General features: G+C 40.5%; 1 protein-coding gene across 1 annotated transcript in view; it reads left to right on the top strand.

Annotated features, from left to right (window-relative positions):
* Window positions 1-5,088: 5,088 nt before the first annotated feature.
* spred1 (sprouty related EVH1 domain containing 1) overlaps window positions 5,089-21,397 on the top strand; it is a 31,477-nt gene continuing 15,168 nt past the window's right edge. Inside the window, exons 1-2 of the mRNA XM_079853784.1 lie at window positions 5,089-6,419; window positions 20,258-20,426. Of these exons, the coding sequence (XP_079709910.1) occupies window positions 6,391-6,419; window positions 20,258-20,426 (198 nt within the window). The 5' untranslated portion in view covers window positions 5,089-6,390. The remainder of the gene's footprint in view (window positions 6,420-20,257; window positions 20,427-21,397) is intronic.

Here is a 21,397-nt window from a genome sequence, read left to right as displayed (position 1 = left end):
CATGACAGCGGTCCCTCTCAAATACTTTCGGAGGGTCCTGGGGTATATGGCATCCTTGCCCGTGGTAACGCTGCTCGGGTTAAAACATATGAGCCCGTTTCAGCACTGGCTTCATGCCCGAGTCCCGAGATGGGCATGGCACCCTGGCACACATCGCATGGCCACCACGCTAGGGTGTTGTTGCACATTCAGTCCTTGTACAGACCTTGATTTTCTACGGGCAGGAGTTCCTCTAGAACAATGTCCAGACGCTTTGTTGTAACAACAGATGTTTCCAAAACTGTATGATGTGTGCTGTATGCAATGGGCATAAGGCTTCGGGTTCATGGACGGGACACCGGCTGCACTGGTACATCACCTGAGTTGTTGGCTGTACTTCTAGCCTCCAGGAAGTTTCGATCCTTGATCCAAGTCAAGCAAGTGCTGGTCCGGGCGGACAACACAGCGACAGTGGCTTATATCAACCACCAGGGTGGCGTTTGCTCTCGTTGCATGTCAGAACTCGTCATGTCAAGTCAAGTCATCTTCATTTATATAGCGCTTTTAACAATGTAGATTGTTTCAAAGCAGCTTTACAGAGATAAACGTATAATTTAAGGTAACAGAGATTGTTTTGGCTTTATAGCGGTTCTTTAATAAAGTTATTTTCCAGCTAAAGTTAGTTTTGATTGATTCGCTTCCGTCGCAACGATCATTTGTTATTAAATTAGGGGCCGCCAAGACGACACCATTCCCTCTACACAGACTTTAAACGCGAACCTGTGAGAAACACTGATGGCGTTCAGATGAGCATTTAGAACTGGTTCTATAGTTATGTGCATTTGAATATATGCAGGTTTGGAATTCCCTACAAACCAAGCCTAAACAAGTACTGGTGTTTCCTTATAAATTTTGATACAGAATTTTATTTTATTTTATCACTTCGGGGTAGATACGCGAATTGAGTTTCCCGACGACGCTTTATCTGTAGAGTGGTAAAGGGATCCTCCATAGGGAGAGACTAGTTGGCACTTCAGCACTGCGTTGTCATCGGTCCAGGCGGAGGTCCTTCATCAGATCTGGATACGGCCTGGATCCGGCAGGCTGCGGGAAAACCTTGGGATAAACAAAGACACTAATATTAGCGTAGATGCCATTCTACTCATGCCATTCTACTCAACGAGTACATCAGGATTTATGGGAAGTGTTCCCGGTTCCAGCTGACCTAATCTATGCAGCCTGCAGTCATCTCCTACTTTGGAGTCAGCAGTGACTGAAGTCTCTGCAAGCCACTCACATTCCGGGCGACCTTAGTCGCACAGCGGATTCGCTCTCACAACCGGCTACGCTCAGGACAGAGCAGAGACTCCATCCCCAGACAGTCCACCTGATTTGGAGTCAATTCGGGAAAGCACAGGTAGAACCATTCGTCTCTCAAGATTCCTCCCACTGTCCCCGGTGGTCATCCCTGACTGAAGCCCCCCTCCGCAAGGATGCACTGGCACACAGCTGGCCCAGGAGCCTACACAACTATGCATTTCCCCCAGTGAGCCTCATTGCACACCTGTTGTGCAAGATCAAGGAGAATGGCTGCACTCTATTGGCCAAACCAGACTTGGTTTTCGGAGCTCACGCTGATGCGTCAGCCCCTCCCTGGGTTAGGGCACAACCTGGCACCTGTACCCAGACCTCAGGATCCTCCATGTGTGGCCTCTGGATAGGATGAGGAGGAATTCAGAGGGCTATCACCAGCAGTGATAGACACAGTCACTCAGGCAAGACCCTACAGGGAGATCAGTCTGAGCCCTTACAGTCAGATGAGCTTAGTGCCCTCTCCATGAAGACGGCCCTCCTGACCGCGCTCACCTCTGTCGAGGGTGGGGGATCTACAAGCCCTCTCCGCTAACGAGACGGGCCTAGAGTTAGGACCGGCAGTCTCTCACGTGGTCCTGAGATCCTGGCTCGGATATGTGGACCCTGGCTCGGATATGTGGACCCTGGCACGGATATGTGGACCCAGGCTTGGATATGTGGACCCTGGCTCGGATATGTGGACCCAGGCTTGGATATGTGGACCCAGGCTCGGATATGTGGACCCAGGCTCGGATATGTGGACCCAGGCTCGGATATGTGGACCCTGGCACGGATATGTGGACCCAGGCTTGGATATGTGGACCCTGGCTCGGATATGTGGACCCTGGCTCGGATATGTGGACCCAGGCTCGGATATGTGGACCCAGGCTCGGATATGTGGACCCTGGCTCGGATATGTGGACCCAGGCTCGGATATGTGGACCCTGGCTCGGATATGTGCCTAAGGTTCCCACTACCCCTTTCAAGGATGAAGTGGTAACCTTGCAAGCGATCCCTCCTGATGAGGGATGCCCAGTGCGTACTTTGCGCATATATCTGGATCGCACACAGAGTTTCAGGTCATCGGAACAGCTCTTTTTCTGCTTTGGTGGACAGCAGGTGGGGAAGGACATCTCCAAACAGAGAATGTCCAACTGGATTGTGGATGCAACTCTTCTGGCATATCAAGCCCGAGGTTTACTGTGCCACCAGGGGCGTCGCAGCCTCTTCGGCTGTAGCGAACGGTGCCTCGCTAGCAGACATTAGCAGAGCTGCGGGCTGGGCTACACCCAATACCTTTGCCAGGTATTATAATCTGCGCATGGAACCAGTTTTATCTCGAGTTCTGGGTACCAAGAGATGAATTCAGATGACTGGTAGGGTGTAGAGCTTGCATTCAGCGCCTTTCCCCTCTCTGACACAATAATGTGTGCTATTTAAGTCCAGTTAGTTCCCTTTGAGTAGTGAACCCTGGACCACCCTTCTCCATCACTAAGCACATTACCGTAGAGGAACTCATTAGCAGACCCGTTACCTGTGGTGTGCCCCTTTCAGGTGAGCCCTCGTATTGGGTTAGTACTCCATGTGTAGTGACTCCCTAACGGAAATATTTGCCATATCATAATTTCACACGTGTTACAAGAATTTAATCTGTGATTTTATAAATTGAATATCGAGATATAGAGCTTTCAGTGTTTATTTTTAGTATTTTGTTAGTATTTCAACAATAATTGTTGAGAATCTCAGCAGTGCTTTGCACATCAATCACAACAAATCCATTCCTTGCGGACGATGCAAACCTGTTCCAGCTGTTCAAGAAAGAGCCATAGTGCTTTTACTGTCATGTTTTTGTGCTTGAGGGGGAATTACATCTGAGGGGTGAACAGCTGTATCTGACCTGGGAAGACCGAATGGGAAACTTGTTTATTTTTATAAAAGCAACTTTACAAAATGTAGACAATTTGCTATTGCGTGTTTTTGTTTTTGACAATTTTTTGACAATGTTCTTGATAATAGCCGCGTTTCCATTACCCTTCAAATTGCGCAAATTGAAATTGCGAATTGAAAATACGCCCAATGGAAACACGTCAATTTCGCAAAAACTCGCATTTATCGCAAAAAAACGTTTTGCACTCGCATGAGGGGGTTTTTCAGGCAATTTGAAAAAGAAATATTTCGCAAAACTGCAATGGAAACTTGCGCATTTACAGGTCACCTGACGTAGATGACGCGGTGTGTTTGGACAGAATACGAGACAGAGTTCTTTATTAAATTCATAAAAGACAGAAGAATTACAGGAATACTGGATTCTAAACCTCAAATAAATGCCACAATCAAGACCTGGAAGCAGATATGAGGGAGAAACACCCAGAAACACCTCACATGTGCCGCTCACAGTAGCCTATAATAAGGGTCGTTCATCACCATTAATACTTGAAAACACACACACATCTCCTTCCATTAATAATAATGGCTAGTGCAGTGGCTGGGATATAGTACATAAACCTACCAATGTCCGTTGCCATGGTTTTTGGAATGATTTTACTGATCGCGAGAGGAAAAAATGAAGTTTTAGTCGCATAACATCGGTTAATGGAAACGCCGTCATTTCGAAATAGTTTTTTGTCGACATTTAGAAAAAATCACAAAAGTTTTGCGCAAATCTGTAATGGAAACTCGCCTAATGTCGCGAAGCCTGGCTCCAAAACTGATGGTGGTATTTGTAACATTAATTTTTTTACCGAAAATAGGCCAAAAATGACCCGCAGACAATAGAAGCGTTAAATTATGATTTGCAAAAGTGCTGTAAAAATAAAGAGTAGTTTTCAGCTGGTCATCAGCAGATGTTGTCCTGCAGCGCGTGTCATGTGTGCAGGTTTGGGGATTTCCACTTGACCAGTCTCAGAAGAGTCGACTTCCTCTTCAGACGCTTTAATGAGAACACATCCGACAGAACACTAAAACTGAACTGAGAAGACGTCAAGACTGAGATATTCAGGCATCATGAGCGGCTCAGTTACTGGAGGTCACATGACGGACCGTCAAAGTTACTGCAAAAATAAAAGTGAAATTCCCTTTCATGGACTTCAAAAGAAATAGTGTTTTATTCCCGGTGAATAACTACTGCCCCGCCTGATGAGAGATCCACCGATCTGATACCACTGAAACATTATATGTGCCAAACATTTATATATATATATATATATATATATATATATATATATATATTGTATATATATATATATATATATATATATATATATATATATATATATATATATATAATATTTAGAAGGAATAAGTCAACAATTGTTTCAGTTATGTCATTTGCAAGGTTTCATTTCCTCACCGTCTTGTCTTTTGTCTGCTTTTCCAATACTTTTCAAGCTGAAAGTCAAAGTTGAGTCAAAGTTTTTGAAAAATTATTCAGACTGGGATCGGCTTGGATTGGCTTCGTTCAGAGAATAAGTGCCAAGAAGCATCTGAGGCAATTTTGACAATGAATCACAAATATTAGGATGTTGCACTATGGAGATGCATGTATAAAGTTCTAGCGAGCGTGAAAGTCTGAAACAGATGATATCACAAACACTGTGTTCATAAGGTGTGTGGTTTACACAGTTCACCCAAACGGCTCCTTCTGTCATCATGCACTCGCCCTCATGTCGATCCCAACCTGTGTTTCTCCTGAGGAACACAACAGAAGATTAGGAGAGAATGTTCCACGGATGAAAGAAAGTCATACAGGTTTGATGAATGATGAATGAGCAGTTTATCGACCTCTTTATTGAATAATTGCTTAGTGTGATTTCAGAGAGATGTCCAATTGAAGAGAACATTGAAGAGAACACGTTAGTGGTAAGAAATTAAACGTTAATGGTAAGAAATTAATGTAATGTTATCTTATAATTTTTAAATGTCTGTGTATAAAATGCATGCCGCTTATACCATGGGACGCGGGAGAAAATGTGAAATATGATGAAAAGAGTTTAATATAAAGTTAAGGGAAGGTTAGGGGAACGTTCTGCAAACCTAAAAAACATTCTATTTCCGTAACAAACAAACAAATCAAACGTTACAAACATGTTTTGGGAACATTCCCAGATTTTTTTGTACATTGAAGGAAATTTTTTTTAACACTGTAATTTTAGGGAAGAAATAAAATAATACAGATTTAGGTCTAATTGAAATGCGGGACACTGAGAATTTGAGGTCCCAATCATTTATAATAAATGCAGCAATATCCATAAAAAAAAAAGAAAGAAAAGAATGGTCAGTTTTGATTTCATGGTGACTTTAAGGATGTTTGGTGTATCTAAGTGGTTTTTAAAACTGACTTTCCTCAGATAACGTCGGTCAGGTGAAGAACACCACTGAGTGGATCATGTCAAATACCACTGTCAATCATCTGGACTCGCACGGTACGTCAGGAGCGGGATCAGGAATGCGCGGCGGAGGGATCTGTGTTGCGCGCGCAGGCCGCGTCCGCTCTTCCGCCCAGTTTTCCTATGTGATTCGCCTGCGCTGAAAATGGAGTTCGCGTAAAGCAGATCCTCAAAGTTCCCATGAAGAATCGCAGTCATTCGGCACGTTCCTGTGACACTTTCTGTTCCGATCCGAGACTTTCGTTCAGCTCCAGCCTTCCCCTGTGCGTCGAGGAAGCGTACATTACACAGGGTTTCGTTTCATCGCTGAAATACTGCCGTGTGAAGTTGTCTATGATCGGTTCGTGTGGATTTTCCAAACTCGCTTTCGCTGGGATTTTGGGATTTTTGTCCGACCAGGATGAGGAAGACTCCGATGGTTTCGCCTCAGGATGTGATTTATAGTGCAGATGGATCAAAGTGTTGCTTTCATTGCTTCCACACACCATTCCCGATCTGAATCCGCTGTTCTGGCGTCTCGTGCAGCATGATCGACTGCAGATCGGGTCGCTTTCTGTCAATAATGGCCTTTCGTGGCGATTTCACGGAGAAAATGGAGATATTTGCACTTTATTTCCCCGCCTTGAGTGCGAACTCGATGATATTTCCAGGATTTGAATCCCCGTGAGAAAAAATGAGCGAAGAATCAAATCCAAACAACGAGTAAGTGTGTGTACACACACACACACACACACACACACACACATAACACTGAAAATGGAGCTGAATATGTCTGGTATTTCCTTTGCTGAGTATGTCTCTTTAGATAGACACATATTATACAGACGTCTGATTGTTTATTTCTAAACTCAATATGTCCGATCACTACAAAATCGTAACACATTACCATTGGAACAATACAAAGCTTTGATATGGTAGTTTATTATCAAAATGAGCTATTGGCAAGGTGTCAATTAGCGTTATTCCGTCTCAAATGAAAACACTTGGGCCTAACGTTATTTGGAAATAAATATGATGTGAAAGTTATATAATGGATTTGTAGATGGACTCAGCACGGGTTCCGGGGTCTTTGAGAGCTGCTCCTGTGATCTTTACAACTATGTTGATATCGAGCGCTTTATATGTTAGTGATGTGTTTAATGTTATTTACTGCAGTGTCAGGCCGCGTCTCAAACACTAGTGAGTGCCCTATCTAGACAGCAGGCTCGCGCATTACAGGCGCGTGGAGCGCGCGCACAGTGCAGGGCGCGCGAGCGGGATTGGCACGCGGCCTCAGAGAGCAGGGCGCCATGTTTTCTCAATCATCGCAGACCTCATTCATAAAAATGTCCAAAACACGAGACTTGTCAACGGACGCATTGCAACTAATTTGCTGCATATTGTTCGCTGTTTTCACGATTATGAGCCATTTCCGCGATGTTCCCTTCTGAAGCTCAGCGCGCGAGAGAGACAGAGCTGCCTCGGTCACGTGACCCGCCTCCATTCATAAAGAACCCGCGTGCCCATTCACACACACACACACACACACACACACACACACACACACGTCACATAACCACAGGTCTGAAGGCAGTTTTCAGAACGGTGTTTGGCAGTAAAAGTAATGACTCTAAAGTCAAGTGGAAATAGCAAAACTACTTTCTTTACTTTTTTGATTGTAGACCCATTTTTATTAATCATATTTAAGAAATTTCTGCTTACGAAACACAAACTATTTTTGTTTATGTATTTTCAGTCCACTTTGTCAATATATTCACACTGTGTCACATGATAAAGGAGTGCTGGTTTCCTTTTGTGTATAGTTTATTCTATATATAATATATATATATTTTTTTCCAGTGTGATAAATCACACATGTTCGTCACTGCACTAGTTTTGCCATTTCATCTTCCATTTTCATGATCAGGATATAATCAGCCCTGATCGTTAGTCGTTTCTAAATAATTGGCCAATGCTGATTAGAATACTGAATATATTTAGCCTAAAATTGTATGATGCACATTCAGCGAACTTACTTTATTACATCATAAACAACAGTTGATCCTGTGAGTCACAAACATCCTGATAAAACATTAAAATAAAAAAATAGTTTGTTAGCATTAGTTAACATGAACTAACAATGGGCTATATATTTTTATAGCAACTTTTGTTAATAAAAATATTATTCTTCATTGTTGGTTCATTTTAGTGCATTAACTAATATGAACAAATACAACTTTTGATTGATCAAATATTGTATAAATAAATGTATTTACATTTAAGATGAATAAATGCTGCAGAGGAGTTGTGGTGTTTGTTAGATTAACTTAACTTAAAATACTTGTATAATAACAACAATGCAATAATAATTGGTTCAAAGTAAGTTTAAAAAGCAAGTAATCATATGGTTTTATAGAACAGCACTGTTAAAATTAGTGCTGTCAATCGATTAAAAAATAATCTAGATTAATCAATGAAAAACACATACATTTTTATGTTTTGTAATGTCATAATTTCACAGTTAATTTCCAAATTAATGTAGAGCCATTTATGAATGAAGGTCAGTGACACTAATACAGCCATTGATGTCTGGATAACCCCCCCCCCCAATTTTTAAAACATTAATTATAGCCAATAATATCCTCACATAAACCCATATTAAATGTCATATTTGCCTGTGCTCGTGAACTGGTCGGACAGAAATTGAATAAAGTTATCAGACAGTCTGCACTGTATAAATTATAAATTTAAATATAGATTAATTCTTATTAAAGCTACAGAAGTTCCTTAGTCAAGAGCAGTGAGTAATGTTCTCTGTTCCCCTTGAAAGCTTTACTGGCTGCGGCCCCTTTAAGACTCAGTCCAGGGCTCCAGACTCACTGTATTCAGCAGGAGCGCTGGAGCCCCGACTGAAGATTTAGGGGCACACCTTAAATCAGCTTGCAATGCAATTATTCACATTTTCCCCCAAAATAACTATTACTGGCAAATGCTTTGATGATAAATAGACTTAATGTACAGGAATTACAATGTGCAGCTTTATTTTAAAGGGGGGGGTGAAATGCTCATTTTAACTCAATCTCCTGTTAATCTTGAGTACCTATAGAGTAGTATTGCATCCTTCATATCTCCAAAAAGTCTTTAGTTTTATTATATTTATAAAAGAAAGATAGGCTGTACCGAGTCTTTCCGGAAAAAAACGAGCGGCTGGGGGCGGGCCGTGTGGGCGGAGCTAAAGCTGTGCTAACGCGCCGAGCTAACAACACACAGAGACATTTGTTCAACAGTTTTACTCACCGGCCGGTTCCAACGCACGACCGCGAACCTTTATCATTGTGACTGCTCGATCCTTAAGCATTAGACGATCTGCAAATCCGTCGATCTGGGCTTTGTTTATAAAACAATCATCGTCGAAATGCAGGGAACAAACAGTCTTACACAACTCCGTTTATGCTCAGGAAAAACAAACTCCATCACTGTCCATGGCACTGTGGGATGACGGAGCACTGAGCTCAATTTCAGGTGTATAGATGAAGTTAACTTTAACTATTATCATTCATAAAGTCTTACTCATTTTGCTTTTGAATAAATATTGACAAAATAGCTATTAGGGAGTGAAAATAGCCAATAAGCGTCCTCTATGTTTACAATGGTAATTTAATCTTTTTTTTTTGTATATTTTAAATAAGTGTGAGTTTTCCTACTTCTTGAAACTTTTAGTTTTAAAAATAGGGACAATCTTTAAAGGATGAACAAAAAATGTTTTGGTCAACACATTAAAAATAACATTTAAATATGATATTATAGTTTTGAAGTGCTGGAGAAAGATGTGTATGCTACTGTTATAGCCACAGTATACCACAGTTACAGTGAGTGTTACTACAGTAAACCCACGGTGATGTTGCTGATCTGTGGACCTAAAGCCTTCTGTAACGTGTTCGTCCGTGGCACATGTTTCTGCTGGCTTCCACGTCAGCGCTGTTTGATCTGATGTGGTTTATAACAGAGAATTCTGTGTTGAGTCTGAACGTTTCTCACTGGATCTCGCAGCGATGTTATTAGTTCAGTCGCGAACGCACTGGATTTCTTCACTGGATCTCCGTGATGTGACGGTGTGGCGTGATCGAGGTCGGCCCGCGACTGGCGAGAGGAGCTCTGCGCTGTCTATTACTGGTTCAACTATTACTGGTCCGTGAAGCAGAAATGAGTAGCGCAGTTTTTTCCCACTTTCGTTTCGTTCTGATTTATTAACATGTCACGGCGTACTCTACGCTTGAGGCTGAGATCGTGTCTAACTAGCGTATTGTTTAAACTGCGAAGTGCCTGCGCTGTCGGCAAACTTCGTGTTCCCTGAAGATATAAAACATGAAGATATCAGAAAAGAGATCGATGGTCTCTCACATCCCTGACCCCTGACCCCTGACCCCTGACCTCTCTCAGAGCGCAGGCTAAATGACGCGTCTTTGTGTGGAAATATAAAACGAAAGTTTTTTTGTTTTTTTTTAAAATAGATTTAACTTTATTATTTTATAAAGTTACCATTATTTACTGATATTTATCAATGCTTTACAGGCTTTAGTGTGTTGATTTCTTTGACGGAATTGCTCAAATAAACTTTTTTTTTGCTCAAATAAACTTTTTTTTTTATTTCAAAACAACCACCGCACCCCCGCCGGTAGTTGGTCCATCACCACCGTCACAGCCCTGTGTGTGTGTGAGAGCTGACACACACGATGACAGCAGGAAGGGCCGAGGCGTGTGTGTGTGTGTGTGTGTGTGTGTACGGAAGCCTCACTCCGAGTCCTTCTGCTGCAGTTGTTACTGTAAGCTAACGGTCAGTGCTGTTATGTAATCTAGGCTGAATAAAACAGTAGTTCTGATCAGAGGGACTGTTGCGTGTTCTCTCTCCTCATTGGTGTTTATAATGCTGAGGATGGCTAACAGTTCATGATGTTTGGTCTCCTCCGTTGTGCTTTACAGCATTCTGTGTAGAATATCTTCTAAAGGGGAATTTTATCATTTGTTTTGGAGCTCACTAGCGTATAGATAACCTTAACGCTCACATATTCATACTAGCCACCAAAACTTGAAGCATTTCTGCTGGCGTTGAGATGAGCCGGAGGAGAGAGAGACCTGTGTCACATGAGGAACGCTCTGCTAACACACACCAACGAGAAGCCAAGGAAATCGTTTAATGTTGTGAAGGTGGAAAAAACAGGATTTAACAAGATGGCTGATATGGGGTTCAAAGGATAATTGGAAATAAAATGGTACCCCAAGAATCCATATATTGTGGGATTGATGAACTATAACTCCGTCAGTATGAATGAAGTCATGCTGGGAAAGACAAGGGCTTTAGGGCCTTCTAACAGGATTTCAGTTTCGTCAGAAGTTTTGAGCCATCCATACTTTTGAGATCTTGTAGATGGGAAGTGTTGGAAGGGGGAGAAAAACAGAATGGGGCTGAACGGCAAGATATAATTGTGTATTATCAGCATAATTATGGAAATTAAGACCATGATTCTGGAAGAGGAAGCAGATACAGTAGAGTAGAAATAGAAGTGGACCAAGAACGGATCCTTGAGGTACACCATGGGAGACGGTGACAGAGAGAGATCTGTTTATTAATGCTAATAAACTGATGCCTGTCCAAGAGATACAGAACCAGTAGCAAGTGTGAGAGAAGGCAGGAGGTTTTTAAGTGTGTAGGTATTGGATCAGAGGAGGAGAACCTCCAAGACATTGGATATAGTTTCATTATATAGTGAGAAGATCTCACCAGGACAAGAGAGATCAACAGAGAGAAGGCAGCGATAGCAGTATTGATCAGTGATCAGTGTTTGTTTTTCAGGTTTCGGTGGAATATTGTAGATAGGATTTTAGGTTTCACAAGTGGGAGAAAAAAACTAAAATCAATGAGTTTATGATCAGACATGCCAACTTCTAGACCCTGGACACAAACACTGTCAATACCAGCAGAGCAGGTTAGTCAAGGGAATGAGAATGTGTAGGAAAATCAATGTGCTGTATCAAAATAATCCAGTCCAGACATAAGAGGTATAATCTGAATCGACATGAATGCTAGTCAGCAAGCATAATAATTAGGGCTAGGTATCAAGTTGGATACCTTTTAGGCACCGACCGAATTACCTCTACCATCGAGTATCAAAAAATATTGTTGTTCGGTACCAAATTTCTATGCCTAAGGTATAGAAAATTTGTTTGATAACAAATTTGATAACAAATTTAAATTTTATCAAATTTATCTATACCTAATCTAGTCAACGTCAGTGAGCCAGTAAGCATGCACCATGATTGTGGAGAGGCATCAAGGAAAAACACGCCGGTTACGCCCAGAGACGTGGCTCACGTGAGGCTGTGGTGTGTAAGCTTCCCAACCCCAATAGATGTAAAAGATGTGGAAAAGATCTAAAGTGTGTGGCTACATTTCACCAGGCTCAATGACAACAGCGCATGATGCAATATTTGCGACAAGAAAATTGCTGCCAAGACCGGCAACACCAGATCGGATGAAGCACTGGACAGCGCACGGAATGAACATGAGAGCAGAAAGTTGCTCCGTCTTTGACAGCAAGAAGAACCGGAGCGCGTCACAAATGAACCGAAACACCGCGTATAGGATACTTGCCTCACAGACATGAGAAATAGGCAAATAGAAAGCTTGAAATGTCTAAACGAGCCAATTCGAATCAAAAACAAATACTCTCTGATGATGTAATCCAAATGAAAGGGGCATTTGTCTCCGCGTTCACTATACTGCGAAGATGACGAGTCAGCAACGTCAACTTTGCAGCCAACACTGACTCAGAAAACACTAGTTTATTAATAAACAATTAAAATGTCTCCTTGCTATTTTTACATTCATAATCATTAGGCTACTTTTGCTAGTGCTTTGCAGCAAGCTTTAGGCTATGCGTGCGCTTAAGCGTGAGGCATATATTCCATATATTAACACTATCGATTTTGAACGATATCCAGCCCTAATAATAATCATGTGGTGTTGAGCACAAGCAAGAGCGAGTAACTCAGTGAGATCAGAGAGAAAGCTGGCATGATGTTTTGGGGGTTTGTAGATCAGCAATGTCAAGAGAGCGGTGGGACCGGCAATTTCAAATGACAGATATTCTAAGCTTGTAACAACATGAAAGAAAATGTTGGTAATCTAATAATTGTTCTTCATTACAGCCGTCTCTGCCAGTGAGATGTGGTTTGGACAGATGGCAGTATCCAGGGGGAGTCAGGAGCTTGAGCTCAATAAAGCCATTAGGTCATTGCCAGATTGAAGTGAGAAATAGTATTTCCCAGCTTTCTTTCAATGATAAAGTCATTCAGAAATGTGGTCCCTGGCCAGAGGTGTGAGAGAGCATGAGATGCGGACTCCTGTCGTGATGCTTTATCATGTTTGTCCAGATCACAGGTATGGTCAGTGAGCCACCGCTGACTGAAGCTCTCAGGGATCCCTTTTTCTGTGAGCCTGCTTTCTTGCATACGCAACTGGAATGGGTGTTGATGGAGAAACTGTTAAAGATTCTTGTAATATTCATATGATGGCATAGGGCTGGGAGAAGAAAACGATTCACCCAGCTATCGCGATTCTTCCTTTTAATGAATCTAAAATCTATTTTTTATTCCAGAATCGATATTAATTCAAATTCAATTTGTCCTTCAAATTGTCCTTGCTTGTAGAGGAGGTTGACAGAATTTAGCCACTTTCGTTCCAACAGAGGATGAAATGTGTCGTTATCTATGAGTGTTGAGTGATGTAATATCCCAAGTGTGAACGCACTGAAAGCCCTCGCGCTGCTCATATACTGAGAGAGATGAGACAGTAGAGCTGCACGATTCATCTTTAAAGCAACACTAAGGAAAAAAAATTACCTTAAAGGGGTCATATAATGCCATTTTTGTACAAGCTAATATGATTCTTTAGGGTCTAAATTAAAAGTTTGTAATATACTTTAATTAAACATTCTCATTAGTATTGTAAGAAAACACTCATTTTACCTGGTCAAAAACAGCTGTTTTCAGCACGCCGTTTCAGTGCATGTGTCTTTAAATGATAATGAGCTTTGCTCACCCCGCCCCTCTGTTCTGTGCATACACCGTTTGAAATAATAATGCAATAACCATAACGCGTTGTTCATTATAAACGTGGGATTATGAATTATTTTGAGAACGTCATACATAGAAAACATGCTGTAATGTACCCTGAGTGTAAACCTTAGATGCATTCATCGTGAAGCGTGCAGCAAGGTTTGCAAATTTGCAAAGATTAATACAGATATTAATATAAAGGTTAAAGGGGAATTCCACCCATTTGAACATTGTTTTTTATTTAAAGTGGGTCATATATGTTGCCGAAATGTAAAATAAATTTTGAATTTGGTGCCTTCGTGACCGAGGAAAGACAAAAAATAACTTCAGGACGCATTTGTGTGAAGGACAACAACTCCCACAATGCACCACATTGCACAGCTCCGCAAGCCACTCCCACTAATCCAGAAAGCGCATATCTGCCTATAAGAGAAATCACTCTTCCGTCTACAAGGCTAGCTACCACCAGAGCTTGAAATTCATTTCACACAAAATGTCTAGTTAGTTGGCGAACTCATTAGTGCATTACTCCTCGTTTGTATTTCTTTCGAAAAGGTGAATTATTGCATGGTACCTGGATGTTCAGTCAGAACATATGCGGTGCGAAACTAGGATAGTTCTCAACACAAACGTCCGTGTCCTCGTCTGATTCAGAGATTTCGTCCAGGAGAAATTGTCATCGTTGAAATTCTTTGCCGCAGACGGACTCTATCTCTGTGTTCGTAGCGGTTCGTAGTTGCATTGTGAGATCACCGGCGCCACCAGTCCGCCCTAACTCGAGCCAATCCGGGCTCCTCGTCCGCGGCAGGCAGGTCTTCTGCCTCGGCTGCTCTTCGCTATAATGCGGCTTGTAAAGGTAGCCACAAACACCTGATTCAAGCATCAGACTTCCGAAATCCTCTTCTTCTATATCATATTGAGCACTCTCCTCCGCTATTGTAATAACTTTACATCTGTCTCCACAGCGCCTGTTAGCTTAGCTTCAAACAAGATGGAGGATATTGCTTTCAGTTTCAGAGAGTAAAGTCCCACCCACTGATCTGTAATAGGTCTGTAGCGTGAGCGGGTCCCGCCCCCTGGGAAAGATGAGAAACTAGTGTCTGTAGTCTCAACAGAAATCCCCCCCTCTTACACTTCCTCCTACAATGACGCAAAATGACGATTTTTGCGTCATTGTAGGAGGAAGTGTAAGAGGTAAATAACGGATTTCTCCCGTCTCAGGGGAAAATGAGAGAGTGTTGCACGACCATTCAATAGTATGACTGGGTTTCTAACAATGCAAAGCTTAATGCAAATGGGTGGAGTGTCCCTTTAATAAAACATAACACTCACTTCTTCTGGAGGTTCAGCAGGAACACGTTGGTACCGATCCGTTTTTATTCGTTTGTAAAGCTGTCTGGTGTGAAATGATTTGCGCAAACATGAATGCATGTTGATGGTGGGGAATCCCCGTGAGGGAATCCCCGCGTCAATCCTTTGGGCATATCCCTTCAAAAACAAAACTCAGCCACTGCAACAGTTCGGATTTAGGAACATCCAAATGACTGCTGTGTTCCTTATTACACCGAAGAACAGAACACCACAATCGCAGACGCCATTCTGCTCATAGACAGCGCTCCAGCGTATCAACAATGACGTGCAGACTATGATGACAGACAGCTCGCTCACGAGCGAGGGCGGGTCTGTGTTGAAACGCTGCTGTCAATCACCAATCGTGGGAGGGGCGTCGATTTTGTGACGTCACAAAATCGAACGGCTTGATTTCAGAGGGGGTCAAACATATAAGGAGATTTAAAAAAAAAAAAACACTGGATGGATTTTTATCATTTTATGATGATTGTGTACAGGCACTGCCAACACACATTTCAGTACAACCAACTTGTAAAAGTGCATGTACCATTATATGACCCCTTTAAAATAATGTTTCCAAAATCGTATCAGTGGTTCATCAAGTCGTAACAGGGTGAAAGGCACTTCTGGGTTCGCTTTGCAGCCCCATATCTGCTATAACCACACTATGCAATTTGCCAAACCGGGTCGTGTTTCTGTAGTTCGAATGAGACATAAGAAAACTACAAATTTGACTTGCTTTACGTCAAGCGTTACAATAGTCATTATTTAGTTTTTCTTTGTTTTTGATGTCGCAATACATCATACTTTCATGAAATCATGCAACATACTCTACCTTGTCTGTGGACATCGTTCATTCAAAGCCGGAGCTGGGTAAACCGCGAGCGTGTGTGTGACAGTCGGCTGCGGGCGGCAGAATTATTTACGACAGCGGTGATGGACAATTCCGCTTCCGACCTGTAGGGCGACCGAAGAGGAAAACTTCCTTAGTGTTGCTTTAAAAGACTGTGATCTCTATTCAAACACCCACGCGATCTTCTTTCAATTCATCTGTCTATTAAACTTTGACAAAATCATATCGCAGCATTCAGATGTGTGTTGGCGCTGACCCGGAGAGAGTCGTCATGAAACCGCTTCACAAACAGTATTTTCAGCCTCATAGTGTCATTATTTCTGTGATGCAATAGTTCAAATTATCATAGAAGTACTTGGATAAAAGTTTAAAGTTTAAATATGAACACTGATGTCTACGATAGCGATCAAAATCAGCTTTTGATAGAAACTTGGTGATTAAAATAACGCATTTATCGATTACATTGTTTCGCCACTAAGTGGCGACAAGTGACTGTTAAAAAATGTATTTATTGAATCATTTATTCAAGAGAATGTAGCATTGTATAAGTGTATGATTTAACTTTTCCGATGGTCTAGTGTTAAAAAAAACGCAATATCGAATCGCAATACTTGTAGAATCGCAATTCTTAAAAAAATCACAATACATATCGTATCAGCACCCAAGTATCGTGATAATATCGAATCGGGACGTGTATTGTTCCAGCCCTAGTGTTATTAACATATAACATAAATTATCATTCAGATAATTAAAGTAGATACAAAACATGGTATAGGTGAGATTACATTAACTAGTGGTTCCATCATAAAGTATGCATACAACAGTATACAGGTTTGCCCAATAATTAATGGAAAAAAGTCCTTTTTTATGGGCCTCATGAGTCTTATGGCCTGTGCCTTCCACTTTTTTAATCTTTAACCTTTCAGTCTTATCTGGATGGTGTGGCTTTGCTGCAGTGGTAACCTGGGGCCTGGTCTCTCACCTTGTGATGTAGTTGGGTGAGGGGGTTTGCTAGATTATTCATTAAATATAATGAATAATTGTGTGCCTGATTGGTCCAGCCGCTACAGAGGCAAAACCACACAAAGCACTTGCTCAATGAGAAACTTAGGAGACTCACTGGGAGTGTCAAGTGGTAAACCAGTGGTAAACCAGTGGACGCGGACAGAGGGTTGCAGGGGTTTGAAAAGCGAGGCGAGCGGTGCTTTAAAGTTGCAGAAAACACTGATCCAAACATCCAGCGAGACAGAGCGGTGAAAGATAAACACTAATACGCTGCTCGCAAGCGATGAACACAAACAACTGGAGGATGAGAAGCTCAGCTCACTGCGCAGCGTTCTCCCTCCGGAAGAGAAGGAGCAGGAAACATGTTATTCTGGAAAAATCCCATATTTACTGCTAATGAGTTTGGTTAGGTGTAGGAGTAAAGAAAGGGTTAGGGATAAAGAAAGGGTTAGGGGTAAAGTTAACAGTGTTACTACTAATGTTTTATAAATGCTGGTACTTTAAACGCAAGTACAATGCACTGGCAGAATAAGAACAAATAAAAAGTTGCAAACAACAGCACAAATAAATGCAATAGAATAAAGAGAGCTATTAAATAAACAAGTTTTTCAGGTGGGTCTAACAGTAGGTTATTATTCAGGAAAGAAAAACTTCAGAAATTAAAGTAATTAAATGTAAATGTCACAGGATGGTCTTCATTGTAAAAGTTAAATGCAGATTAACGCTTACAGAAGTGATTCAGCCGAGAGCAGAGAGTGTTTGTCTTCAGTTCTTTGATGAACATGAGGAATATTAGGCTGCCGTCCCTTTAAGAGCTTGTGCACGGATCCGGTGTACTGTCACACGACTCGCGCTATCTTTCTCAACTATAATTGGGCTCCAGAACTGGCCGTGTTTAACTGATTACTCGCCAAGACGAGCATTTAACATTAAGGGTGTCACGATTCTCCAAATCCTCGATTCGATTACATTTTCGATTCTAAAGTCACGGTTCGATTCGATTCTCGATTTGTTTGATTGTAAAAAAATTGCATCACAATAAGTGTATTGTGATTGTCACTAACATTTTAGTAACTAAACTGAAATTTTATTAGGTTTAGTGACAACATGTTACAATGTTTACATGGTACAATTTCTGGTAAGCTACGCTTTTTTTATTATTTCAGTTCAATTCAATTATTGTGATTTGATTTAATATTGACTCATTTGGATAAATATTAGGTAGGCTACACAATATAGGCTAATTTGTCTAAAAAAAAAATAAATAAATAAAAACTCACCTAATGCTGTAAACATACAGAGAGCCCTATCAGCTGGTAGTAGGCTATTATTTAAGGTTAAAATTAATTAAATATAATGCATTTTTTTTTATTATAACAACTTTATTTAATGATATAAGTAAAAAAATATTATATGTAATATAGAACACATTTAGCAAAATGCTCTCTATAGCTATTTTTTTCTTGCCAACTACGTGCTATAGCCTAGCCTATATTATGGTCATTAAATGGCTTTCCTGAGGTAAATGTGACACAATTGTTCTCCAGCTGTGTTATTGACCTCTTCACGCTGATGAAAAACACTGATTGATCGATATTATGTATGAGGAATATACTTTTCGGTAAGCTGTACTGTATCTTTCAACAGTGTTCGTGTTTTTCTTTACTATTAGCTAGTAGAGATCGATCATCGCATCTTCACGTGCGCTAGGGATCTGTCACGTAACATTTACAAGCGCCAAAGCGGTATTTATTGTTTGAATTTCGTAATAAAATTGACAGAATCTGAGAGCTGAGATTTTTGGTCTCCGTGTCCTCTTTGCCTCGCGGTTTTTCTGTGCGTGAGAGCGTGTGAAAAGTTCCATAAATGCGTGAGAGTTGGCAGCCCGTCTCGCAGCACTTCAACACTTGTGTTTTTTTTGTTTTGTTTTTTCGCTTGGCAAGCCGAGCTGACGTGACATGGGGGCGTGACAGCATCGACGATTCCATATTTTGATTCGATAATCGAGATTATTAATTTCGATCGATTTCGAAATCGTGACACCCTTATTTAACATAATTTACTCTGTATTTGACCCATTAAGCGCAGTAAGCCACTCGATTTGGTCCTTGCGACTCACAAGTCGAGACTGAAGACGCCTTTCCACAATATCTGACTATAATACCATAGTATCCCAATATCGCATTTCAATCGTGAAGCAGCCGTTACCCTCGGATTATTCACCATGGTAAAATGAATGATTTTAATTAATCTAATACATGTATGAATAGCCTAGATCCACACCAAAACAAATGACCCCTTATACAAATTAAAACCGTAGATTTTATAGAGCTAATCAACATGAATAAAGATTTAATAATTATAGAATAATAATGTCTGCCATAATTATTATTAACCGCCATTTTACAGAAATAGTGTTAACAGAATAACATTAAAGTGAAAAAATATTGGTAATTCTAACTTCCCGATTGGTGCGTCTCTAGTGTAAAGTCACAATGTAATGAAAAGTTCTTGTTTTTTAATGCAATATAGCAGTATTTGTTATGAATGAGTTTCTGTACTGTAAATTCATGTGCGCTCGTAATCTTGAAGCAGTTTCTCTCAGATGTACGTCTCTATAGGGAAGAAAAGGCTAAAAGGCCACCTCATAGAAAGTGGGAACTATCATTTTGGGGTTTTGTTCGTAAACTACACGTTCCCCTCATTCGTGATGTTATTTCCAACAAAGTCTGCTCTAAATGAAGCTTTTCCACACACACACACACACACACACACACACACATATATATATATATATATATATATATATATATATATATATATATATATATATATATATATTTATTTATATATATATTAGAATTATTATTATATATATATATATATTTTTTTTTTTTTGCTGATCCGAAAAAATGAGCCGATCCGTGGCTCAAAAACCGTAAATGATCTGCACCGTGAATTTTGCACCACTGTTCGAGCTCCTTTTACGGCTCTCTTGACGGTTTTGTGGGGTTCACATAAATATCAACAGGATGTTAGAGTGTGTCATCGTTTCCACTGAAGCTGTAGTGATGTCAGATTCCCAGCCGGACAAACAAGTCTGCTAATGTATTTCAGTCTGGTCTCCAGTGTCATTACCGGCACAGTCCGTGATTGTAGATGTGCTGGAAGTGAGGTGTCTATGAAGTGCAGGGTCTGACGTGTACGTGTGTGTGTGTGTGTGTGTGTGTGCCGGCAGTGAGAGCTTCGCGCGTGTGAGAGCGGTGGTCATGACTCGAGATGACTCCAGCGGTGGATGGCTTCCTCAGGGCGCCGGCGGCCTCAGCCTCGTCTCCGTACTCAAGATCAGCCGGACCGAGGCCGAAGACCAGTTCCTCATCCACGGGGAGCGGCTCAAAGACAAATCGGTAACGGTGACATCATCGCACTCACAGGAAGTGTGTGTTTGACGCTGCTGATGTCATAAGTGAACAGAAATGCTGCACAATTTACTTTTCATGCCGACTGCAACTTGACAGTAGTATAGCGTTTTTATTAATATTTTGAAGTAGTTTTATTTTCATGTTTTCTGTTTATTTTAGTAAATTTTTTTTTTTTTTTTTAATATTTAGATTATATTTTATGTACATTAAGTTAAGCTAAAAAAAAAAAAAAAAGTTGCCCTGGCAAAAAGATTATTTTTTCTTTTCTCTCCTTTAACGTTTATTTAATTTCCAATGTTTTTTATAGTTTTGGTTTTAATTAAAATAATCCTGACTTAAGTGTTTTTTAATATCACTTTTATTAATATTTTGATTTTTTAAATATATTTTCTGTTTTAATTTTTACATTTTAGTTTAAGTTTTAGTAATTGTGTTGGGATTTTGAAATTTTGTTTGTTTATATAGTTTTATTTAAGTTTTATTTTATTTTTTTGTACATGAAAAAGAACTGCTGAACTGAAAAAGAAATGCTGCCTTTTATGGAAGCTTGTTTCCGCCACTGAATAAAAAATAAAAAAGGTAATTGTGTCTTTTAATCTTACAATTCTGACTTTTTTTTCCTCAGAATTGCATGTTTATTTCTCACAATTCTGACTTTATAAACATGCAATTGGGAGAAGTCAGAATTGTGAGATATAAACATGCAATTCTGAGAAATAAAGTCAACTGTGAGATGTGATCTCGCAATTGTAGATAAAAAGTCGCAATTATCTTTTAAAAAGTTTTATTCTGTGCCGGAAACAAGCTTCCATAGCCTTGGTCTTGTTTTTAAAAATATTTGACTTCAATTAACATTTATTTGAAATAATGATATTTTTTTATATGGTTTTAGTGTAAGTTGTAGTTTTCCGTTGCTTGAGTGCCTCAGCGAGCTGCTGTCTGTGAGTCGTGAGTTT

The sequence above is a fragment of the Squalius cephalus genome, assembly GCF_949319135.1.
Source record: "Squalius cephalus genome assembly, chromosome: 20".
NCBI lineage: Eukaryota > Metazoa > Chordata > Actinopteri > Cypriniformes > Leuciscidae > Squalius > Squalius cephalus.
The sequence above is the reverse complement of the archived record's forward strand: the minus strand, read 5'-3'. Positions and strand labels throughout refer to the sequence as shown.